General features: G+C 48.2%; 1 protein-coding gene across 2 annotated transcripts in view; it reads left to right on the top strand.

The window, feature by feature from the left end:
- LOC147698808 (E3 ubiquitin-protein ligase TTC3-like) overlaps window positions 1–26,127 on the top strand; it is a 1,930,429-nt gene that overhangs the window by 467,442 nt on the left and 1,436,860 nt on the right. For both annotated transcript variants that reach the window (XR_015299370.1, XM_086935404.1), the window contains exons 11-13: window positions 13,459–13,513; window positions 24,238–24,400; window positions 24,496–24,532. Coding sequence is in view for 1 of the 2 variants with exons in the window: in XM_086935404.1 (XP_086791530.1) it covers window positions 13,459–13,513; window positions 24,238–24,400; window positions 24,496–24,532 (255 nt within the window). In the remaining variant the exon portion in view is untranslated. The remainder of the gene's footprint in view (window positions 1–13,458; window positions 13,514–24,237; window positions 24,401–24,495; window positions 24,533–26,127) is intronic.

Below are 26,127 nucleotides of genomic sequence, written 5' to 3' on the forward strand. Positions count from 1 at the left end.
GTGCTGCTGGCTTTCTGTCAGCCCCCTTATGCAGCATACTTCCCAGGTAAGCTGGGGTTCTGGACCGAGCTTCCTTTCTACTGAAAATGGTCACTCCATTTTATGTTTGGTATAGGTATCGCTAAAGATTACTCCGGTTTTACTTAGATCACACCAAGGAACATTGAGTGGATGCTCAGCTCTTTGTGAGGCTTCCAGGGTCAAAGGAGGGCAAGGCAGTGCAAAAACAGACCATCTCCCAATGTTTTGTTTTCCGCATCAAGAAATTATTTATTTATTCTTGATATAGGGCAAGGCTCACTCCTAGAGGAGTATCTCAGCGCTTGAGTTGCAAGCCAGAGCAAAGTAAAGTTCAGAACAGCCATGTTTTCAACAACTTTTTAAAATTGTGTAAGTTGGGGCAGGTGCGGATAGAAAGGGGCAGTTTAATTTGTTCCAGTGATGCGGGGGAGGGGGTGTACGAAAAATACCTGCCGCCATATCTGATCAATTAAATGCGAAGGCTCTGTAAAAAAGCTTTATTGGAAGACCTAAGCTGTTTTGGGGGCTGATGGTTTTTGAGTCTAGAATTAAGGACGGGTAAGGACTTGTAAAGGGCTTTGTATGTCAAACAGCATAGCTTAAACACAGTATGTTTCCTGATGAGCAGCCAATGTAAATTCCTTAATATTGGGCAGAAGGAGTCCTTGCAGGAAGGTTGCATATTAGCCGTGCAGCTGTGTTCTGTACAACCTGCAATTTCGCCAGCAAATTGTAGTTTGCAGATACCAATAAAGCGTTGCCATAGTCAGGATAACTAGCTCTGAGTGACTGGACAAGGGTTTTCCTGGAGGTAGAGGGAAGCCTGGCAAAATCTTTCTTTAGTGACTCATTTTGGCAAAACACATGCCACAAGTGGTGTTAACTTCGTCCCTCGTGGACAATGTGTGATCGATCTTTACTCCCAGGTACTTCACAAATTGCTTAGGGGAGAGTGCTGGGTCAAGATCAGGGGGGCACCAGTCTGCTGATCATAGCTGTTGTGCTTTGCCAAAGAGCACAATCTCAGTTTTTGCACTGTTTAGTTGGAGGCAGTTGTTGGCCATCCATTTGGCAATCTCGAACATACAATGTGCAAATTGGGTTAGAAATACTACGCATTAGTTAAGAAGAAGCCTTCAAAATCTTACAGGCTCATTCTACCAGAGCCAAAGCTGTTACCATTTTTTTTTTCATTCAGAGTTTTTGTATAGCGCATACTAGACCTGAGAAATCGGGCATCAGAGCGCTTTACATGAGCACAAGTTTCGTTATAGAAGGACACATTCATTTTTGTTAGGCACGGGGAGATAAAGTGATTTGCCCAGAATCACAGGATGTTGAGTGATGTTGCGAAGACTCAAACCCAGTTCCCCAGCTTTGAGGTTGACCGCTCTAGCCGTAAGGCTTCATCCTCTCCCCATTACGCTGACATGTAGAGTGCCTGTCATCAGTACTTTTCAGGCGCCTATCCACCATCTTGGGAAGTACTACTATGGTATCTATTCAAAAGATGAGGAATCTGAACTTAGACGTATCCATCAGAAGAACAAGTTACTTACCTTTGCATTTCTTATATAGCGCCAGAATCGACCCCCGAAGGGGTATCTCCGCGCTTGCCTTGGGAACCCGTCCTCGTTTTTCCCTGTGAGATAGCCCCTACAGGGCATCCCCAAGGTGAAAGCCAGGCATCCCGCCGCGGGGGGGCCGTTGTGGAGATTAAGCAAGCTTAATGCCCAGAGTTGCATAGTGTGAACCCATGATTAGGTCAGGCACCGAAGCGAGAATTATCGAGTCCGTGGACATTTGAGCTCAACACCCTGCCACGTCGGGAATCGAACCCTGGTCCCGGGTCTGACCTCTGCTTCAGGGTCTGCCTGCTCTAACCAGTGAGCCACGCTTCTCCTTTGGTTAGGCTCTTTCTGGAGGATACTCACATTAACAGCAGATACCTCACACCTTCCCACTCTGTGAACTGGACTCTTTTTCATTCTAAAATGTCCTAATCTGGAGACCCACAGTCTGGCTATCCCAGTCTACCAATAGGCTTTGCCCCTTATTGCGCCAAGAGACTAAGAAAGCAACTGGTGTCATTGAGTATGTGGGTGCCTACATGTAGCTCTGCTTTTCGCTTCCTGAGCATAATGACGTCTGCACATAGCTACACAATGCCTCCTATTGAGTGATTAATTTGTGAAGCAACAAGAACCAGGACCCAAAGTCTGGTACGGGTGCTGAATACTGAGGCTGTACAGTCTTGGTTCCGCCTCATGCCTCTTTCGTCCACCTCCAGGCAATCCCTTACATATTATCTCACTCTTGCTAGTTCTTTGTCATCTCTGCTTTCTCCTTTTGTCACTGTTTTTGTGTTTCTCTTCCTCTTTCATTCTGTGGTTTGTTTTTCTTTCTCTTGCTCTGGGTGAAAGTGTAAGGACAACACAAATGAGTAACGGGGGCCACCCACTGGCACGCACCGGATCAAATTAAGCTCTGCACCTATTGACACTCATAAAGGGAGGAATCTGTGTTTAGATTGAGCATCCACTAAAAAGAGTATTACTGAAGGTAAGCAACTTATTCTTTAGGAAGATGTTCTATCTAACATTTGACTGTTTGTTTGATACGGTACTGAAGTATTATGCTACATGAATATTTAACTGCTTAAATCCATGCTCTTCATACTATTCAAATGAGCACTAAGGTGAGCCAAGTACTTACAGAAACAATATTGAAAGAAAATGTTGGGGGGGGGGGGGGGTGTACATATTATTCCGCGCCCCACAAAGCTGTTGCAGGCTAGATTATTTTTTGACTTCACTCTCCCTAAAATCTATTGTCAAAATAAACCGACTACCACGAGTGATGTCAGATCATAATCCTCTAATATTAGACATCTCAGTTCCAAGCCCACAGAAACAACAACTCAATACCTGGTCTTTTGAGAGAGCTTTACTGCAAGATCACATATGGAGAGCTGGATTAAAGAATTTTTAGAAATAGAGGGTCTGCACAGCCAGGGATGGTCTGGGAAGCTTTGAAGGCTGGCATTAGGGGGGAGACTTTGAGCTACTCAATTAAACGGAATAAGGCAGTGTTGGACAGGCCACATGAAGGGCCGCTCTCCCCCGGCCCAACCAGGCCCGAGTCCAGGCCCACAAGTACCACACACCACCATTGCACGTCCTCTGTCCCCTCAGGGACCCCTGCCCTCGAGCATGTCAACCTCGTGGGTCCGATCCACTGCCGGCCCTCGCGCCCATCCTGGGGCGCCATCTTGGACACTCCACCACGAGGCCACCTGGCCCCCGATCGACCTCAACCCTGGGCCTGGCCAGGCCTCAGACATCCCGGCACCACCATCCACCCAGGAGGTGAGCGGGCTACTTGGCAAGTCAATGGGAGAAAGAGGTGTCGATGGCTCTCCCCCTCCAAGTGCCGCTCGCCCATCGCCTCCCCGGGCGCCGGCTCCACCCCCCTGCTGGGTGTCTGGACTCCCTCATCCCGGACCTCCCGACCTCCAAGTGCGAGGGTCCGGACATCAAAGCACACCAGCCCTATAACTGGGGCAGCTCCAGAGCAGGAAGGTAGTTGTATCTTGGAGTCGAGAGACGTAAAGAAGAACTCATCCTTGACGGACTACTGGCGCTGCCGTAGCTCTGTCTCGTGCACCATCGTCTGGCCTGCTGGTGCTGCCGCAACCTTCGTAACCTTCATATCCTTCATCGTCGTCGGGACCTGCTGGCGTGGCCGCGGACCGTTTGTAACCATCATCTTCATCGGGACCTGCTGGCTCCGCCGCGGACCGTCGTTTCCTTCGTCCATCTCGGGACCTGCTGGCTCCGCCGCGGCCCGATCATCTAGAACGCCGAGCTCGAGGATTGAGAGCTATTTCCATCTTTTTGGTAACAAGACTGTCCCGCTACCCTTTTCCCGAACCAGAGACCAGAATCGAGGGGACCCCTGAGCCCAGACCTCCTTGTACCATTCCATCGTAACTTAAAGAATTGCCTATAAAGTCTCGTTGAACTTTAACCTTGTGTGGTGTCCGTCTGTGGGGGGGAAGTTACTTGTCTGTACGATCGCTGGAGACGGCTCTCCCTGGAGACCTCTCCCCTTATCCTCGGCCGACCCTCCCGGTCCGTCTAACATTGGTGGCCAGCGGCGCGATCCGAATCCCCGCATAAACGTACAGAGAGTAGCTCACCCCACGACGAAATCACAATGACAACTAAAGAAAGCGGATCAACTGAGAAGTTCCAGATGGAAAAATTGGATGAGTACAGCCATCGTGAACTGAAACAATTCTGCATCGAACTAGGTATCGCTACCACCGGACTAAGTACAAAAGACGATTTTAAGCATGCCCTAGAATCTTGGGCAGAAACCGGGGCTGCCGGAACCCCCGATCAAAGCACCACAGCAAAAACCACCACGGCCTCGGAAGAGCAAAGAACGGGTCTCTCGCAAGACGAGATCCAGGAAAGAGAAAAAACCCGACTACACGAGCTGGAAATGGCCCGACTCAAAATGGACGTTGAACTTAAGTTGGCCGAACAAAAAATTAACTTAGAGCACCTGCGTCTCCGAGAAGAAAGAGAGGAGAAACAGAGACAAAGGGAGCTCGAGGAAAAGAAACTGGCGTACGAACACGAGCGGAACCTAGCGGAGATCAACCTACGCAAGCAGAATAAAGGAGTAGGGGTGCCCGAGCAAACCCACACCCCAGGGGCAACAGAGAAAAAGGTACACATCCCCAAAGATGTCGTTCGAGAATACTTCCGAGAGGACGACATCCAACAATGGTTTAAGGCTTATGAAATCGCTATGACTGCACACCGGATCGATAGAAGCGATTGGGGAGCCGGTCTATGGGGGAGATTCCTCAATGAGGGCCGCGATGCCCTACTACAGCTCCCGGATCACCAGATGACCTCCTATGACCATATGAAAGCTGCACTCCTCACCCGCTATGGCCTCACACCCGAGATGTACCGCCAGAGGTTCCGAGACTGCACCCGCATCCCGGGTACAACTTGGGTGGACTATGTAAACTACTTTAGCCGGGCCTTCGAGGGCTGGATCAAAGGAAGCAATGTCACAACCTACGAACAACTGTTCAATCTCATGGTATGGGAGCATCTGTCGAACAACTGCTTCATTGAACTCCGCCAGCACCTCCTCGACAGCAAGTTAACGGATCCCCGGCAGCTCGCAGCCGAAGCTGACCGGTGGGAGATCACCAGAGTTGGCCGAAATGGGTCCTACGAACAGAACCGGAACAACAATGGTCAGCACCGGCCCCGAGGAGGAGGAGGGGGTCAAGGACGCGGAAGAGACAACGGCCCGGTCGCCCCCGTTACCAGCACCACCCCCCCGGCCAACCGGGGCAGCACCCCAGCGCGACCGGGGTACCGAGCCAATATTACGTGCCATCGATGCCAACGAGTCGGCCACTATGCAAACGACCCAAACTGCCCGCAGTACCAGAGCCCAAGACCCCGCCAGGTGGCTGCTGCTGCCCTAGGGGAGGAACAGATCACAGAGGAACAAGAGGAGTATGAACAAGAGCACCAAGAATGGGAGCCAGCCGCCATGGCTCTAGCATGCTTAGGGGGGAAAGACATGGTCCCGCGGGTCCCCCTACCCGCTAACACCCAGAAGTACAGCCAATGGGTGAGCATCAATGGACACCGGGCCGAAGCCCTGCGTGACACCGGGGCCAGTGTAACAGCCGTCCGCTGTCACCTGGTGACCCCAGAACAGTATCTACCGAACATTCTCTGCCCTGTACGCTCAGCCGATAACTCAGAAAGTCTGTGTCGGATGGCCTGCGTCCCCTTCGAATGGGGAGGGGTCTCCGGCATGTTGAAAGTAACGGTCCGAGACGATGCCCCCGTAGACTGCCTCCTGGGGAATGACCTTGAAAGCTCCCCTTTGGGCAGCCGTAGAACGTAGAGAACACCTGGGGATGCTAGGCGTCCCGGACTGGGCGTGCGTCACCACCCGGTCCATGGCCGCCCGTGCCAACCACCGCCCAGAGGAGCCCGAATGGCCGGCGCCACCGCCTCCGGTCGCCCCAGCCGAAACAACCGACCGTGACGTTCCCCCCCGAACCAGCTCAACCTTCCGACCTCGCTAACCTCGACCAGTGGCCTCAAGAGGGGGGGCCCACGCAAGAACAATTTCGCCACGAACAGAAGACCTGTCCCTCCCTCGAAGGACTCCGCCAGCAAGCACTCGCCCAAAGCGCAGGGGATACCTCCGGAACTCACTGGGTCTACTGGGACAATGATCTGCTATACAGTGAGCAAAGAATCGCAGAACTGGGGGCCAGCCGAGTACTAGTGGTGCCACTCCGTTTTAGAGACTTTCTGCTGAACCTGGCCCACGATGTCCCCCTGGCAGGACACCTGGGACAAGATAAAACCTACAGTCGCCTAGTGACCCACTTCTTCTGGCCCAAAATGAGGAACGATGTACACCAGCATTGCCGGTCTTGCCCCACGTGCCAAGCCAGTGGAAAGAGCGGCCGCAAACTAAAGGCCCCCCTGCAACCTTTTCCCGTGGTCACCACCCCGTTCGAGAGGGTCGGGATAGACATCGTGGGGCCCCTGGACCCGCGCACCAAACAAGGCCATCGATTCATCTTGGTGCTAGTGGACCACGCCACCCGCTACCCTGAGGCTGTTCCCCTGCGGACCGTGACAGCCCCGGTAGTCGGCCGGGCTCTGATGGGGATCTTCTCCCGGGTGGGCTTCCCCCGAGAAGTCGTCAGCGACAGAGGCACGAACTTTATTTCTAAATATATGAAATCCCTCTGGCAACAGTGCGGGGTTACCTACCGATTCACGACCCCCTATCACCCTCAAGGGAACTGACTCGTTGAGCGGTTCAACCGCACGCTAAAAGGGATGATCGGGGGGTTGGAAGAACCCCTCCGTCGCCAGTGGGATGTACTGCTGCCGTGCCTCCTCTTCGCCTATCGGGAGGTCCCTCAGAAATCCCTGGGCTTCAGCCCTTTTGAACTGCTATATGGACACCCAGTGCGGGGACCACTCAGCCTAGTCAAAGAAGGTTGGGAGATGCCCCCGCTAAAGAACCCTCCGGATGTCTTCCGGTACCTCCTAACCCTCCGCAACCAGACCCGGCGGTTCAGGGAGCTGGCGAAAGCTAACCTAGAGGCCAGCCAAGAGGACATGAAAAAGTGGTATGACCGGAATGCCTCTTCCATTGAATTTGAACCTGGCCAACAGGTATGGGTGATGTCCCCCACCGAGCCATGCGCCCTGCAAGACAAATGGACGGGGCCCTTCAAAGTAGTCGAGCGCAAGGGCCCTGCCACCTATCTCATCGACATGGAATCGCCCCGGAACCCCCTCCGGGTCCTCCACGCTAACAGACTGAAGCCCCACTTTGTGCGTACAGAACTCAGCCTCCTGATGGCCACAGACAATGGGGCTGAGGAAGACTCCGAGCCCCTCCCTGACCTCCTACGGACTAGGGAGCAAGACGGCTCCGTGGATGGGGTCCGACTCTCGGAGGCCCTCACCAGAGAGCAACACCAGGAGTGTCGAGTCCTCCTGTCACAGTTCGCCAGCCTGTTCTCCCTCACCCCAGGTGTCACTTCCTGGTGTGTGCACGATGTGGACACGGGAAACAGCCCCCCTATCCGCCACCGGGCCTACCGCGTGCCAGATCGGGTACGGGCCTGCATCCAGGAAGAAGTAGCCAAGATGCTCGCGCTCGGGGTCATCGAGCCCTCAGACAGCCCCTGGGCCAGCCCTGTAGTACTGGTCCCCAAAGCAGCTGCCCCCGGCACCACACCAGAACTCCGGTTCTGCGTTGACTACCGGGGCTTGAATGCGGTCACCAGAACAGACGCACATCCCATCCCCCGGGCAGATGAACTAATCGACCGCATGGGAGCTGCCCGCTACCTCAGTATCTTCGACCTGACGGCGGGCTACTGGCAAATCGGCCTCACACCCCGGGCGCAAGAACGCTCTGCCTTTTCCACCCCCGATGGCCATTACCATTTCACAGTCATGCCCTTCGGCATGAAGAATGCCCCAGCAACATTCCAACGGCTCGTCAATCAGGTCCTGGCGGGGCTCGAAGAATTCAGCGCCGCCTACCTAGACGACATCGCTGTATACAGCCACCATTGGTCCGAACACCTCCACCACCTCCGAGCAGTGCTGCAAGCCCTTCAGCGAGCTGGCCTCACGATCAAGGCCAGCAAGTGTCAAATTGGGCAAGGGTCTGTAACCTACCTCGGACACCAGGTGGGAAGCGGCCTGGTGGCCCCTCTGCAGCTAAAAATTGCCGCCATCCAATCCTGGCAGCCCCCCATCACCCAGACCGAAGTACGAGCCTTCCTGGGCCTCACGGGCTATTACCGAAGGTTCATGAAAGACTATGGTACGATGGTGGGGCCCCTCACAGAACTCACGTCAAAGAATCAGCCCAAGAAAGTCAACTGGACCCCCGAGTGTCAAGCTGCATTTGAACAATTGAAAGCCGCCATGTGTTCCGCCCCTGTGCTCCAAGCCCCCGACTACAGCCGGGAGTTCGTCGTCCAGACGGATGCCTCCGACCATGGCATTGGGGCAGTCCTGTCTCAAGTGAACGCCGAAGGCCTTGATCAACCGGTGGCCTTCATCAGCCGGCGACTCCTACCACGGGAACAACGCTGGAGCACCATAGAGAGGGAGGCCTTCGCTGTAGTCTGGGCCCTCAAGAAACTCCGGCCCTACCTTTTTGGCACCCACTTTCGGGTGCAGACCGACCACCGACCCCTGCAGTGGCTGATGCAGATGCGGGGGGAAAACCCGAAGTTACTACGCTGGTCCATCTCCCTGCAGGGTATGGACTTCACAGTTGAACACCGGCCTGGGCCAGATCACGCCAACGCGGATGGCCTGTCCCGATTCTTCCGCCTCGACGAGGAGAGTCCCCAAGAAGATGGGTAACTCTCCCCGCCTTCAGCTGGGGGGGACGCATGTTGGACAGGCCACATGAAGGGCCGCTCTCCCCCGGCCCAACCAGGCCCGAGTCCAGGCCCACAAGTACCACACACCACCATTGCACGTCCTCTGTCCCCTCAGGGACCCCTGCCCTCGAGCATGTCAACCTGGTGGGTCCGATCCACTGCCGGCCCTCGCGCCCATCCTGGGGCGCCATCTTGGACACTCCACCACGAGGCCACCTGGCCCCCGATCGACCTCAACCCTGGGCCTGGCCAGGCCTCAGACATCCCGGCACCACCATCCACCCAGGAGGTGAGCGGGCTACTTGGCAAGTCAATGGGAGAAAGAGGTGTCGATGGCTCTCCCCCTCCAAGTGCCGCTCGCCCATCGCCTCCCCGGGCGCCGGCTCCACCCCCCTGCTGGGTGTCTGGACTCCCTCATCCCGGACCTCCCGACCTCCAAGTGCGAGGGTCCGGACATCAAAGCACACCAGCCCTATAACTGGGGCAGCTCCAGAGCAGGAAGGTAGTTGTATCTTGGAGTCGAGAGACGTAAAGAAGAACTCATCCTTGACGGACTACTGGCGCTGCTGTAGCTCTGTCTCGTGCACCATCGTCTGGCCTGCTGGTGCTGCCGCAACCTTCGTAACCTTCATATCCTTCATCGTCGTCGGGACCTGCTGGCGTGGCCGCGGACCGTTTGTAACCATCATCTTCATCGGGACCTGCTGGCTCCGCCGCGGACCGTCGTTTCCTTCGTCCATCTCGGGACCTGCTGGCTCCGCCGCGGCCCGATCATCTAGAACGCCGAGCTCGAGGATTGAGAGCTATTTCCATCTTTTTGGTAACAAGACTGTCCCGCTACCCTTTTCCCGAACCAGAGACCAGAATCGAGGGGACCCCTGAGTCCAGACCTCCTTGTACCATTCCATCGTAACTTAAAGAATTGCCTATAAAGTCTCGTTGAACTTTAACCTTGTGTGGTGTCCGTCTGTGGGGGGGAAGTTACTTGTCTGTACGATCGCTGGAGACGGCTCTCCCTGGAGACCTCTCCCCTTATCCTCGGCCGACCCTCCTGGTCCGTCTAACAGGCAGAGAAAGCTGAGATAGAGGAGAAGATTAGAACATTAACCAAATTGGAAGAAGAGCTAACTAAAGCAATCGGCCTGAAGCAGGACATCTCAGAGTAACGCAGAAGCTGGCCCTAGCTAAGGCTGCAGCAGGAGAATCATTCGCCTCCAAAGCGGCTGGAAAATTTCTAGCCTGAAGACCGGAGCAGTACGAATACAGCGAGCAAATTGGGCATACGCTAGCGGTTAAAACCCGGCAAGCAGCCTCAAGGGGAGAAATAGAGAAGCTAGTCTCCGAGGCCAGGGTAATAGCCACCACCCCGAAAGAAATCTGCCTGGTATTTCAATACTTTTATCAGAAGCTTGATCAGTCAGACAGAGGGGCAAGTAGAGATGAGGTAGAGAACTACCTCGAGTCTGCACTAATACAGAGACTATCAGGGGAGGATAGTAATGCTCTGGAGACTAGCTTTACTCCTGAGGAGATACAAGGGGCAATAAATGACCTCCCTGCCGGGAAAGCGGTCGGCCCCGATTTATTTCCACTCGAATTTAAAAATAATTTTTTATACTATATTAAGGGACGATGTTACAAAACTCATGATTCATATACAAAAAGGAGGAGAACCTCCAGAATCGTGGGGGGAGGCTACCATGGTTGTATTCGTGAAAAAACACAAACCTCCTACAGATACAGGGTCATATAGACCAATAAGTCTCATGAATGGCGACTCAAAAATGTATTCAAAAATTTTAGCGAATCGTCTCAGTTCAGTAATTTGGAAGATCAGCACGGATTCATTCCCGGGAGGGGTACAGCTGACCATATAAGGAGAGTATGTTTGCTTGTTGACGGTACAGCAGCCTCACGAGACCCTATGGCTCTTAAATTATTATATGCTGAGAAAGCTCTTGATAGGGTCTCGTGGGGCTTCTTATGGGCTGCATTGGAAAAAGCAAATATTGGGGATGGATGTATAGGGGCTCGGAAGGCTCTATATAGAAACCTAAAGGTAAGATTGAGAGCAATGGGCGAGGTTAGCAGGGTAACTAACATCGGGCGGGGAACGCGACAAGGTTGCCCTTGCTCCCCGCTACTTTTCGCTTTTTATATAGACTCCTTCATAAGGAGAATAGAAATGAATAGGAGCATCCCACCAATAGTATTATACGGACATGGCACTAAAATACTCGGCTATGCAGATGACCTTGCTATTACATCACCAGATCCGGTGGTAGCCCTGGGAGAAATAGAAAGGGAAGCAGATACGTATGGTTCATTATCAGGCTATAAACTCAACCAGGGTAAGACGCTAACAGTAGTCAACAGCAAAATTACATGGTCATATCATAGAGTGACAGAGTCAGCAATATACCTAGGAATTACAATAACATCTGATTTAACAAAGATAGTGGGAAAAAACTTGGAGCCTGTGATCCAAAAAGCCAAAAAAGATCTGGATAGGATGGATAACCTACATTTGACAATAGGCCGCTGCAATAAATTAAAGATGTTATTTTTACCTAAAGTCCTTTATCTTTTTAGAACTATTCCGCTGAAATTTAATAACAGCTGGTTTAAAGAAATTGAAGGAGTCGCCAACCGCTTTATCTGGGCAAAAGGCAAAACCCGAAGGACCATTAAATTTCTATCTCTATCTAAAGATGGCGGGGGTCTGACAGTAACAGATTTTAAGGTTTACTACTGCGCGGCGGTCCTTTAATATGCGAGAGGCTTACTGGGTGGAAATATCGAAGATAGGTGGCGGGGTAGCGGGGGCATCCCTGATATATATGAACTCATAATTACAGAGACCAACCAATGGTTGTTAATGTTCAGCGAAGCAAGCCACTATAAAAAAGTGAAGTTCAAGACGCTGGGGGCATCAGTCTGGACCTCGATTAGAAAAAAGATAGAACTAGGAAGAATTAACTACTATACCCCATTATTCAAGAATCCCTTGTTTATTGAGGTGTCTCAGGATAAGGTCATGAAAAGATGGGATAGCCTTTGTATAAAAACAGCGGGGGATCTAATTGACTCTACAGGATTTATCACATTCGATAGGGCACAGCAGCTGTATAATAGCGCAGAGATTTCTATAAGTATTTGCAGATAAGATCAGTGCTAATGAGGAAACAAGGGGGCAACATAAATTTTAAGAGGGAAGAAATTATGGCGCAAGTGCAGAGCAAGGACGGCTGCTCAATTTCACAGCTATACGACGAACTGAGTCAACGTAAAGAAGACAATCAGGCTAGAGTTTCTGACAAATGGAAAGCAAAGCTAAACTTAGATGGTAACGAGGTTGGAGACTCACTTAAATTAGCAAATACAGTATTGAAAGTAGCGAATTTGCAGCCCAAATACTACAAGACCGCCTATGAGTTATATTATACACCGCATAGAATAGCGACTTGGGGCGGAACAAGCAGTATAAGCAGTATGAGCAGTATGAGATGCCAAAGTTAGGGAGCAGATACAATTCATATGTTTGCGTCATGCCCGAGCTTAGATCAATACAAAAGTTCAATAGAAAATTTTATGGATAGGTCCTTGGGGATCCCCATAAGGCTGACCAATGAAGTGATGGTACTGGGAGTCACTAGAGAAGGGAGCCCTGTAGTCCACCCGGAATTAATCTTTTTGGCAGCAGCCATAAGTAGGTTATGCATTGCTTCCCTATGGAAAGATCCAAACCCGCCGACATTTCAACAATGGATGACACGTTTGTTAGCCGTGTATAACCTTGAAAAGGCTTTGTATGAAAAGAAAGGATGGTAAGTAAAACAATGGGGGAAACGGATATGGGCCTCAGTTTCTCAGTGGAAACAAAGGTTCGAGGGAAATTAGAGGAGATCCTCTACAGTGGTAATTAAGCTACTGTACCCCATTTCTTTAATTTTTTCCTGTATGTATAATATTTAAAAATCTGTATGTTTTGCCACTTGTAGAGCGTAGATCTTAATATGGAAAATATATATTTATTGTATCCTTTGTGTGTAATAATGAAATTTGAAACTCAAGAAATGAGGATGAAATAAAAAAAGTTTAAAAGAAAAAAAGAAAGAAAGTGTTGGAGCAATTGCATCAGCTTTATTTAGGACTGACCATTGCAGACCACAGGGCTGTAAAGAAAAGCTTTGTCACTGGTGTGTCATTTTTATTAGGCGTTCCAACGATAAATTACTTTCCCTACCTGTAATTTTATTTGTTTAATGTATCATTTTTGTGTATTATTTAGACCAGCTATGCAAATGACCTAATTTACTAGTAATGTGTCTGAACTGTCCCTATTGTGTTATTTAGTCAGATATTTTATAAAAATTAAGTAATGTTTAAAAGATGCAGCTCTCGCACATAAAACGCCTTTCAAAATATAGATTTTTTTATTTCCCCAGACTGGCGCTTGCTGATGGCAAAAGAGCTATTATTCTTCAGCAGACATGGTATAAGGTGAGTGAGGCAGTTCATTAACTATACACACTTTATTTGTTGACTACTTAGTAGATTAAGTGCATTCCATGTTTATTTGATTGTGGAGTGTAATTGGACTTATGATTTACATGTGACTGCAACAAAAGTCGGTTCAAGTATAGCAGTATTATCATGGGGACAAATCGAATCTGCAATGCTGAAGTGCCATAAATTTAGTAGTCAAGCTCATCCTGTTTCTTTCAGAAGCACCAAAATTGAGAACTTTAATTCTAACACCCACAGCCTCAAGTGTAAACAGTGCTCCCATTTCCAAATTGTCCTTACCTCAACACCCACTTCAATTTCAGTTTTTCCGGTCAATCCCCTATTTTACCATCTAGTGTGGTTCTGTGTGCATTTCTTAATCTGCTCCGTGGCATTTGCTTTCCTCTGTTTTTATGGCATTTGCATCCACACTTCCCTACCTCAATTTGAGTCTGTCTTTTATCAGTTTTTTATTACACCATTAAAGTGAGTTTTTGGGGTGGGGTTTAAAATAAATCGACACATGGGGCAAACATTTTTTTGTCAGATTTTCACAAAAAGACTTCAATTAATTCCAACTTGATGCTATACTCTACAGTTCCAAAACCCTAATCAAGAATGTCCTGTTTGTAGACGTTTTCCTTGGTAAGGAGAAAAGATCCCACATAAAGATATATAACATATTCCCAGTGTCGTGGTCAATGTTTTCAGATGCAACAGGATGTGATTTCATTGGTTTCCAGCCAAAACCAAGAAGTCAGGCAAGAGGATCTCATTGCCCAACATCCATCTCATCTGAAGCCATGTCCAGATTTCTCAGAATCCATCTCTCTGGCATTACTGCATTCTCTAGCATCCATTTCTACAGGAAATGACATCTCTGGTGTCCGTGTGTCGTTTCCTGCCTCTTCCCTTCAGTCAACTCTGCATAGTGTCCCACCACTTGCGGAGACTCATGCAAAGGCGTCCTCTATTTTTACCTAAAATGATCTAGGGTCAGAATCCATGCTACAGGTAAACTAGCTTCATTATGTGCCTCGCAAACATCGCATTTCTCACCATTCTCACACTAATCTCCAGACCAGACAAGCACGTTTACCCTAGTTGTACATCTAACAACTCTACCATCATTCACTTACCACTCTACAACACACCCACACACCTCACACAACACACTCAATTGATGTTGTTCAATGCACATTCCCCAGTCATACACATTCCGGACTTTGCAACATAATGACCTAACACTTCTTAAATGTGTTTATCATCATTGATACCTGGTTCACTTCCAAATTCTCCTCCACACATATCCTGGACATCCTCATTTATTTATTTTGATTTATATAGCGCTTTATAACCCAGGGGTCTCTAAGCGCTTTGTCAGGTACGCACAACAGACATTCAGAGGGTCATTCGGTCATCCCCAATGGATATCACCAACACAAATACCGCTCACTCACAATGGGAGACGAACTAGTAGTCCTACATCGGCCATCCTAGCGTTTCTACCACACCAAAATCTTTAGTGCTCTCCTCCTGCCACTTCCCTCTCTCACCTCCATAATGGCTCCTTTCATTTGATCTGTACAGGGCCTGGACTCAAGCACATCATAGAAAAGATCTCAGACCTCATCACATCTGCCTCCATCCAACATACCTACCACATATTCCATGGAGTCTTTAATCTCCCTGTCAATTTAGAAGCCTTCTTTATACTTCTCAACAAACCAGAAATAAAAGAAGTCATTAATAGCCCCACCCACTCCAAAAGCAACACACCGGCCCGTACCCTACCAGCGTCTCCTATTATTCATTGTCCGACCAGCCCCTTCACCAATATTCCACTTTAGCATCAAGGACAACTGAAAAGAGTAAAATACCGATCTGCTCCATCAAAATGGCCATTTGGAAAAATATCCAAGAACTAAACATCTTTCCTGGAAGCTGTAACACCCTCCCAGCCACTCCCCTACCTTCCCTCCCCCCCTTACCAGATATCCATACTCTCATCATCCTCAACCCCACTGTAGCTTCAGCTCATGGTGGGTGCTATGCTCCACTGAAAATACAAAGTAAAGAGGGCAGAACGAAAATAAGTGTAGCATATACAACTAAAATGTTGCAGCACCCAACAGATGCAAAAGCCCTCATCAATACAGTCAAACACTGAACCAATAATTTTCCAGAACCCACAGTCAGTGCTTCAGTCAACAGATAGAACTCCATCAGTCTCTTCACCGAGATCAAAAAATAATGTCCATCATCATTACCACTTCCACAGCCCTCTCAATTAACAAATAGAAGTCGTCTTTCCATTCTCTCACAACTATCTTCCCAATATCCTGACCTCTGCGGGCAGCCTCCTATGCCTAATAAGGTTCGGTTCTCCCCTGCTAAATAACCCATCTCCTGACACTTCTCATCACACCAACTATCTCCCTATACTACCTTTGATTCATGGAGAAAATCATCTGAAAAAGCATTTGTCACCCAAATGCAAGAGCACATTAGCTAGAGAATCTTCTACAGGAATACCAATCAGGCTTTAGATCACCCTTCAAGACTGAGACTGCCACACTCCAAGAAGTGAATGACACCCTCCCCCTCAACGACAGGAACAGCCTCTGGTTGCTGGTCATTCTGCAGCCTTCAACACAGTCGACCATCTAGTTTTGGTCAACACCATTAACACACACACAGGATTTTCAGGCACTATCTTGAAATGGTTTGCACTCTACCTTGTTATATGCATTTTCCTCCATGGCAAAAACGTCCCCAAACTGCACTCCCTCAAGATTTTTTGAAAAAAATTTAACTTTAATCCATTGGTAGTTCGAATTTAAATTTAATGAGACTTTGAACGTTTTCCAAACATAGGTAATGTTGGTATCACATTACATCGTCATCACATTAAATCCTCAGAACATCTTTTAAATAGCAAGCCCAATGCATTTCGGGCTGAGCCCTTCATCATGGGCTATTTCCTTACTTGTTGGCATTGAGCTCATGCATTTTACCGAACGCTACATGCTTGAGCTAAATGTGCACCACAGACCACTTTTACGATAGAGTTGCTCCTGTAGGGTGAAAGGCGGAGGGGTTTGTTTCACATATTTATAAAGCACTAAAGGAGTTTAGACCGCTGTTCATGCCAGCTTCATGCACAGTACACCACACACATTTAGCTGCCCTGCATATACTGTAGTACTGAATAAACTATCCCCCAGTGTCACCATGGCGCCAGTATGAAATACATACCTACGCAGTAATAATGAAGTAATTTGATAATATGGAAAGTATGTTCGAACGAATGGAGTAAAATAAAAAGGTAACTAATAAGTGCCAAACATATAAAATCATGGTGTACAGAATTTTGAATATGCAGTTAATAGTCGTAGAGGGGGCTGTAATTTTTTGTGGTTGTACAGACATTTGAGCCTGTTAATCCGTCTAAAATGGCATGATGTTTTAGAAGTCATTATATTTTTTTAATTTGTTTTATAGTGCTTAACGTGATGCACTTGTCTGGGTGGCTAGAGTAGACTGATAGTCAACTGGCCCTTACTTTACAAAAAATGTGACTATGATCTCTGAACATGTTGACCATTCCTTGCCTAGCAGAGATTAGGAGAATATTATTCACCGATAAGACAACAGTGCCACTGTCTCTGATTGTAGGTACTTGAGTTTGAATCTTAAAGGTGGCTGTTAAATCTTTTCTGTCACCTAAACTGTATTAATATAAAGTGATCTATACTAGAGTATAAAGAATGGATATGTATGGATCGGAGCATGACAAAAGAGTTGCAAATCAGAACTGCCATAGCAAGATGGAAACTCGTAGGTAGATGTGGCGTTAAGAAACCTCTGCCTGCCTGTCTTCCTTAACCTTGAGGGTACTAATGCTATAGGAAGGTCATAAATAATCTCCTTACAATGACTCATACTGCTGGGCAGAATATGAATGCTAAAAGCATTTTAAGCTATGCATACACCTATCTTGATTTGAATCATTCTCTTCTTTTGTTCTTTTCTTTTAGAGAGAGTGTGCTTGAGGGTTGTATGTTGGAACAAGTTCCTCAACAACGACTCCCTAAACCACGCGGTCTGTACTACGACCGAGTCTCAACAGCAATTTGTTTTACCACACATTCTTTTACTACGAATTTGTCTGATAGAGGAATGCATGGTAAACCACCCCTAAAATCAATTCTGAACCCCTCCCAGCCCAAAATCCATTCCGAACGCTCCCACTCCCTAAAATCTATCCGGTACCCACCTCCCACCCCCTAAAAACGTATACGAACCCTCAACCTCCAAATAACTAACACTAACCCCTTGTTGCAGGGATTCTGCTCCTACACAGACTGTGCACAGAGATCAGGACCTCAGTGAATTGTGGTGTACCAAAAACTTACCTTAGTGCCTAGAAATCCTAACCAGCTAGCATCAGTGTCACATTAGCTCTTTGTCCTATAGCAAAGGAACCAATGATTAGACAACCCAGAACATGCAACTTAGGTTATACTCCGGAATGGTGGGAAGCAAGAACACTTTCATTATACTCTCATGCCAATCCACAACAGGAGCAAAGAGGAGACCCGGGCAAAGTTAAAATATTTATTTTAACAACGTGCTCTAAGATGCAGTATTTTTGCTAACATAAGGAGACATACAATTAGAAATAATATGGTCAGCATTGTTAAAATTCCATAAAATACAAAAGGAGAAATCATATTACAATGATGGGGAAAACTGGTCTTATAGTGCCTAGTATTACACCCTCCCTAGATAGGAACTATGTTTTATAAAATATAGAAGGTCTCTTAGGCTTTTTTGGGGGACCCCATACCTCTAAGATCAGCAGTTGTGAATCACATCAGGATCTGCAAAAGCTCTCTATCTCCCTGGAAAAATGGGCTCCTTCCAAGTGCCTGAAATCATGCTTACAGTGCATTATTAAAGGCGCCAGAATCACGTTGGCTGCAGCTGCATATATGTTATGGCTAAAATGTGAGCCGATTTAGAAAAGGGGGGTGGTGATGAACAGAGTGTCTGAGTTAAACAGACCACTCTTACCCAGTCCAAAGATCAGGGCTTGATCCATCACCGTTATTTATCTCACTGCCCCATCCCAGCTCAGAACCTGGCTATATGCAAATCAGTCTGTCCCTGGCCCAGTGCATCATGGGAACAGGGCAGACTAAACTACCAAGCCAATTCTTCACCAGAAAGGAGACAAGCTACCGGGGACCGCTTTCTGGCATTTCAGCTTTCTTCGGCCCGGCTTGCTTGAATCCTGATGGAGCAGTGAGAAAGGGACTCATGTCTGAGTATACCCTGCCACACCTATAGTGGCCAAAAACGATTTAGAAAAGGGGGGTGGTGATGAACAGTGTGTCTGAGTTAAACAGACCACTCTTACCCAGTCCAAAGATCAGGGCTTGATCCATCACCGTTATTTATCTCACTGCCCCATCCCAGCTCAGAACCTGGCTATATGCAAATCAGTCTGTCCCTGGCCCAGTGCATCATGGGAACAGGGCAGACTAAACTACCAAGCCAATTCTTCACCAGAAAGGAGACAAGCTACCGGGGACCGGTTTCTGGCATTTCAGCCTTCTTCGGCCTGGCTTGCTTGAATCCTGATGGAGCAGTGAGAAAGGGACTCATGTCTGAGTATACCCTGCCACACCTATAGTGGCCAAAAACGATTTAGAAAAGGGGGCCGATCAGCCCGAACAGCTACCTTGTTATGATAACCTTGGAGGCTTTAGTACTTGACTTCAGTGGTAGCTGTGGTCGAGCAGTCCAGGCTCTCTTGGAGGGGAGGAGTGAGGGGAAATTGATGCAGTTCAGTCAACACGACTCATAACTCAAAGTCCAAACCGTACGAAATATAAATCGGTGTCAAATACTTCCTTTTATATGAAAAATATGTATTTTATTTCTAACGCTACACATGCAAAGTTATAAGACAGGCTGAAGCTACAACATTATCCCCCTTGAGGTCGGGGCTCTAGTAGTTGTCCGGCAAATGCCTGTGCCACTCTCCTTCGTATAATGTGTTCAGGGTTATTCACTATTTACTGGTGGCCGTATCAAGGGAATGCCTACTATTAGGCCATACTCAAGTTCCCCTTTGACTCTTCAAGTTTTAATCAAAAGTGTCTATGGTTCTGCAAAACCCTTAGCAGCGAGTCCCCCAGGGTCCAGCACAGTTCAATCTCACCCGCTTTCACAGCCCGGAAGAATTTAGCAATGCGTTCCCTCAGCAAGAGCACTCGCGAGATCTACTCCGCTCAGAGAAGTCATGCTGCATACAGCCCATGTGGCAGTTCCTGGTGGTTCCAGCTCTCTCTCCTCCTGAGCAGCGCTGCCGGAGGTTTTCTCAGTTGTTGGAGCAGCTCTCAGTTCGCGAAGGCACTGTAAATTGCCTTTACCCAGTGGAGTGGGGAGCGGGAATCCTTCTTTCAGCTCCCAACTGGAGCCCAACGAAGGTGCTGCATCGTTCACAGCATCCTCAGCAGTTCTCAGTGGTCAGTAAGGGAAATTCCATCGTAATACGGGGCCAACCCACCATAGGAAGCCTCAGTCTCACCTTCGGACAACAACCTAAATCCCTTGGCAATGTTGGTACCGGCAGCCTCTCCTGGAATCTGGAGTTGCCGTGGTACTTGACATTACGGGTGCTAACTATCTCGGTGTAAATGCCCACGCCAGGAGGGTTACAAGTCTCAGCGCGTCTGTAAGTAATAATTTTACTGGTGGCCCCATCTGGCATATGGGGTCACCACAGCACAGCTGTACGGGTTCATCCAGTCCAGCGTGGTGCTTAACTCACTACTCAGTCTTTAGCCGACCTCTCCTGACATACTTGTGTCAACTAGCCCGCATTGCATACGGGCAGCGACCTGATTGGTGCACTTCCTCACAACTCGCTCAGGGAATCCTCTCGCAGTACCTGGTTCCCTTCAGCGCTCTCCTCTTCCTCACAGGGCACACTGGTCTTGGCAAGCAGGCAGGTGCGTATGCTCCAGGGCAGGTGATTTTGGTGTCCTAGGTGATGTCGTGTCACCCATCAGGGGAGAATAGCAGGCCCTTGCTGCCAGTTCTGGTCACAGGCAGAAGTCTTAGAGTTTCCCCTCTTCACACGGACTGTCTGGCTGCTTGGCAGATCAGATCAATTTTAGGGTCTCAACCTCCCCTTCTTACTGTCCATTTCCAGGCACCAAAATCTATTTTAAAATCTTAGTCTTTCAAATTTTATGTTGGGGTTCTGCTTTTTTTGAAGTGGACTCTTAATTTTTTTATTTCTTCATGGAAGACTGTCTATCATAGTAGTTAAGACTCTGAAGCTGATTGTTTCACAATAAAAATACATAAGTTTGACCAGAGTTCACACTTGTATGGTCACCCACAGGTTATTGGACTGATGCTGCCGGTTTTTCGACTAACCAGATCTCAGTCCCTTTGTCCAGACTTGAGAATGTGTATGTTTGGATTATATCCAATTGGCATAAGCTAACTTACTTGTATGTCCCTAGTATATATTACCCAGGGCCTGTAAGTTAGAGTATCGTCCAAGGGATTGCAGCACTGGTTGTGCCTCCGTAGGTGTGACAAAGGTATGATATGTCTCCCAGTCTGTATCTGCCGACTGGAAGAGCAGTTTTAACTCCTCCTAACTCGACTTTGGGATTTAAAAGTATGGCAAAGCCCAAACATATCTTTTTAATAGGTGTAAGCAACCCCTATGGGAGGCCTAATGAACCCTAAGGCAGAATGCAACATATTTTAAAAGTAGAGGAGTTGGTAGCCCAGTTGGGGAGTACAGGGTTACACGCTGACCCCACAGCGGTGATCACTTCTGAACGGTGCGACCAAAGTTGATACTGTAAGTTATCAAACAGCTTATTACATTTTGCCTTGCTTGATGCTCAAGTAGGAATTAATATAACTTGTTGCGGTGTGCGACTTTGTTGCCTAAAGTCGCCTGTGACCTTTATGGTTGCACATGGGACCTGTCACCGAGACAGGTTTCCGCCCTCCTCTCGCAGGAAGCTACATGGTGTTAGCCCAAAAGGCAAGCTTCAAAGGAAAAGCCGCCATTAACAGCGAAAATGGCTACTCTATTGTTGAGGTAGACAGACTGGCCCTAGGGACAGGAAAGTGTAAACCAATTGCCAAACCGGATTCTACAGGGGCATTTAGCCCCCTTGGTAGCCACACCCTTGATTGGGCTAGGGAACTCTGCGTGTCAAGCAAGGGATTCTACCATGTTGAAAGTGGGCAGAATGGAGAATTCTCGGCTAGCCTGATGCCACACTTTGCTGGAAGTGGTAATCAGGAGGGAGAGAACCTAGTAGTCCATTGGCTACTGACGGCGTCCTACCTTGGGGGAATTCTCGGGGTATGAAAAAGGCACCCCTGGCAACCCAAACTCTGATCTCAACGGACTGAAAAAAAGTACTGAAAAAGAACTGCCCTGCTGCATCAAGTTCCCGGTGAAGAGAGGCTGAACCGACATGGACTGCACCTGCTGTGCTCAAGGGCTGGCAGAGGGGAAGGGACTGTACCCCTTGTGTCCTACTCGTGAGGAAGTAGTTTCCCGAGCCCAGCCAGAGGAAGAGACTCCAAGGGTCACTTGGCAGACCTTTTCGCAGAACAGGTCCATAACAGCTGAAAAAGCCTGCTTGGAAAGTTGGCAGCCCAGATCTTCGTATTGGTTCTCCTCGTCACTTGCATCACAGGGAACCAGGACTCGATGCTCCAAAGTTTCCCCCAAGTCTGCCGAACCTGGGAGAGTTGTCGTAATGCAGCTTGATCACCCAGACGACAAGTTACTGCTCCTGGAAGGATTCCCCTATGACTGCAAAACCAGGCACCTGGACTTCTGCCAGGGTTAATAGAATTTAGAGGGATGTTGACCCTGTGGCCAGGATCCCCTTATCTATCCAGTGAACTGAGAAGTAGCCACAGGAAGATCCCTGTTGACTGCATCGCACTTATAGCATCATTTTAGTATCTTCAGCATCCTGGAACTGACTAAAGACTGCTTCTTCCTTCAAGGTATTTATTTCTGAAGACCTTGCTAGTCCCACTAACTTGCTCCATGTCAGAGTTCATTACCCAAAGTAAATATAACTGACTGCAATACAACTAGCCAAAGATTTTGCTCAAAACGTTTCTGATTGTCCTTTTCGGTGAACTTGCCAAAGCTTGTTTGGTCGGGCCGTGCACAGGCGGACCATTCCTCAGTGGGTTGTTCTGTGCATCAAAGCATGTTACTCCTTGGCTAAGAAGGAGCCTCCCCTGGGTCTGCGTGCCCATTCCGCCAGGGCATCGGCAGCCACTGCTGCCTTGGGATGCGGCATTCTCCTGCAGGACTTTTGTCAGGCAGCTACGTGGGCCTCTCTGCACACGTTTACCAAGCACCTACTGCCTTGACAGTCGGGTCCGGAGAGACTGCTTCTTTGGCCGTTCTGTGCTCCATGACTTTCTGGTGTAATCTTGTTCGCAGACCCACCACCGGGGTTGGTATTGCTGGGGTATCTATTCTAAGGTATGGAATATCATCACTAAGGTGTCTTTCAGATGCACAAGTTACTACTTGTGTAACGATATATCTGTAAGAGACATTATTTAGTGATAGATTCCTTACCTACTCATCCACCCTCCCCGTTCTGCAAACTACTAGGGTTAAGGTCATCCCTTTCAGGGCCCTAGTTTTATGCACCAATGGTCTGTATCTTGCATGGCTCTGCGTTCCTGGCACGGAAAGTCGTGTACTGAACTGACTTCTGCATGCATGGGTGGTGCCTGAGTAGTCTCCGTGACGTCATCTCGGTGCTTACGACGACAGTGACGAACACGGAGCCGCAAGACGCCACCTACTGACACGCAGGGGTACTGCTAAGCAAAACTTTCCTGATCCAGTCTGATGCCTGGGGATATTCTAAGGTAAGGAATATATCACTAACTAATGTCTCTTACAGATATATTGTTACACAAGTTGTAACTTGTGCTTTGATTACAGTGCTGTGAAGTGCAGTCATTTCTTCTGTTTGATAAAATCAGTAGAAAAGTGGCAAACATTTCTTTAATTGCCTCTTTTCACATTTTCATCCCTTCCCTTGGAACCCCAATAGCTTGCTTTTAAATCTCCCTTAGTGTGGGCTGTTTTTTTAACATCTAAGTGTGCTTTTAACCAGTTTTGAACACCTGTGTATCGCCTCTCACTGCCCTTGAACTTTTCATTTCCCTCATCACCACTCAACCAATCATGTTTTTCATCACCTTTTTCACAGATGACTGCTTTTTATGCTCTTTTTTTCCATCCACAATGCTTCACAAAAAACATTTCTGTACTCAAAAGCCACATTAGTGACGTTGTCTTGTTCTTGTTTGTACTGATTTTAGTAATTCAAGGCAGGTGAAATCTTTTGAGGATTTTACATCAGCGCTCTATTATTTAGATGGGTTATTTTTTTACATTTCTGTTTCTGCAGGGAAATCTTTTTTGCCCAAGTTACTATCCGTGGAGCCCTTGGGCATTGTCTGAGAAAGAACACCATGTGCTCGCCATGGTGGTGGTATGCCCTGGATTGATAATCATAGACCCTTGGAGTGCTACTTTCTAAATGCAGTTGTTTCTTTTCCTGTCCCCTAAATGCATAACTTACTGAGTCTATCTTTTTACACATTTTTTTCAATAGGGCCACTATAGGTTTTGTGATGCTCTGTTTCTAATTGGTGACTTTCAACGAGCACTTGCTGCCAATGAGAAGGCTCAAATGCTGTGCGAGATGGATCCAGATGGTGTAAAAGAGCTTAGTCAACAAAACCTAAAGTTTAGAAAAGTTATTGAAAACAAACAAGGTAAGTTTTTGTCAGTTACGTTATAGAGACTATTTTCTTTACGTAACTTAATATTTGGTGTCTAAATGATAGTACATTTTTCTTTAAATCTGTAGGACTTGGAGAATCAGATGGGTGCCACTTGCCATTTCCGTAAGTACACACCGAATTATATATTTAAGACTTTTTCTGAAATGTAAAGCTACTTCTAATCATTTCTCCTCGCATTCCTCAGTACATAAAACATTTATTAATATGGATGAAGGGAAAACAATCAGAATTAATAAGTGTATAGAGGACAGGGTTGACATGATAATCTGGTATTGCTGGTGGTCTATATTGCAGTAGTATTTAGAACATATTGGTAGTTTTGGGTACGTGTTCACATCCTTTTTAGGTCTTGCCTACGCAGCGCCCTTGCGCTGCTTAGGAGGATACCTCTTGTAATCGATACGGTTTTAAGGCCAAAAACGTGCACGCATTGCATTGCTTTCAATTGCAACGTGGGCACGCTTGGGGATTTCCTTGCGGGAGCCAGCTTTGAAACCATCTGTTTGTAATTAACTTTCAAACAGATGGTGCCCTTACTCGCTCCCGAAAGGGAAACGCTGTATGTGCCCTGGGCCGCACTCCCCCCACCCCTCCCACTCGGTTTATTGCCTCCTTTCACGCCCGTCCTCATCTTAACCTACCTTCCTTTTCCCACTCTTTCCTTCCCCCTTCATTCCGTCTCTCCTGCTCTTTTCCTTAGCAGCCTCTTCTCTCCCACTCTCCCTCTCTCTACCCTTCTCTACCTTTCTCTCTCTCTGTCTACCTCTCTCGATCTCTCTTTCCCTCTCTACCTCGATATCGCTCTCTCTCCCTCTCTCTCTACACACCTCTCTGCCTTTCTCTCTACCTCTCTCTCTCTCTCTTTCTCTCTACCTATCTCTACATCTCTCTCTACCTCTCTCTCCACCTCGCTCTCGCTCTCTACCTCTTTCTCTCTACCTCTCTCTCTACCTCTCTCTCTACCTGTCTCTCTACCCCTCTCTACCCCTCTACCACTCTACCGCTCTACCACTCTCTCTACCACTCTCTCTACCACTCTCTCTACCACTCTCTATACCGGCTCTCCCTACCGGCTCTCTCTAACCCTCTCTCTACCCCGCTCTCTCTACCACTCTCCACCTCTTTACCACACTCTCTCTACCCCTCTCTACCGCTCTCTAACCCCCTCTCTCTAACCCCCTCTCTCTCTACCTCTCTCCACCTCTCTCTCCACCTCTCTCTACCCCTCTCTCTCTCTGCCCCTCTCCCTCCCTCTCTACCTCTGTCTCTACCACTCTCTACCTCTGTACCTCTCTCTACCTCTACATCTCTCTCTACCTCTCTACCCCTCTACCTCTGTCAACCTCTCTACCTCTGTCTTCCTCTCTACCTCTGTTCCTCTCTACCCCTTTACCTCTCTACCTATCTCTCTCTACCTCACTACCTATCTCTCTACCTACCTCTCTCTACCTCTACCATGCGTGGAGATTGAGCGGTGGCAGTTGACAGCTTTCGATCTTCCTCCCAAAGTCTGTGATGTCCTTCTGACAGCCAGGCATCCCTCCACTAAGACTGTATACGCCTGTAGGTGGAGCAAATGTGTGGCATGGTGCTCAGCAAAGGCTGTGGATCCCCTTTCTGCCCCTCTTTCTGAGGTACTTCTGTTCCTACTATCCTTGGCCCTCGGCGCCTTTCGAAGACTTCCAGATTAGCCTTCT

This window comes from Lissotriton vulgaris, chromosome 8 (genome assembly GCF_964263255.1).
Source record: "Lissotriton vulgaris chromosome 8, aLisVul1.2, whole genome shotgun sequence".
NCBI classification, from domain to species: Eukaryota; Metazoa; Chordata; class Amphibia; order Caudata; family Salamandridae; genus Lissotriton; species Lissotriton vulgaris.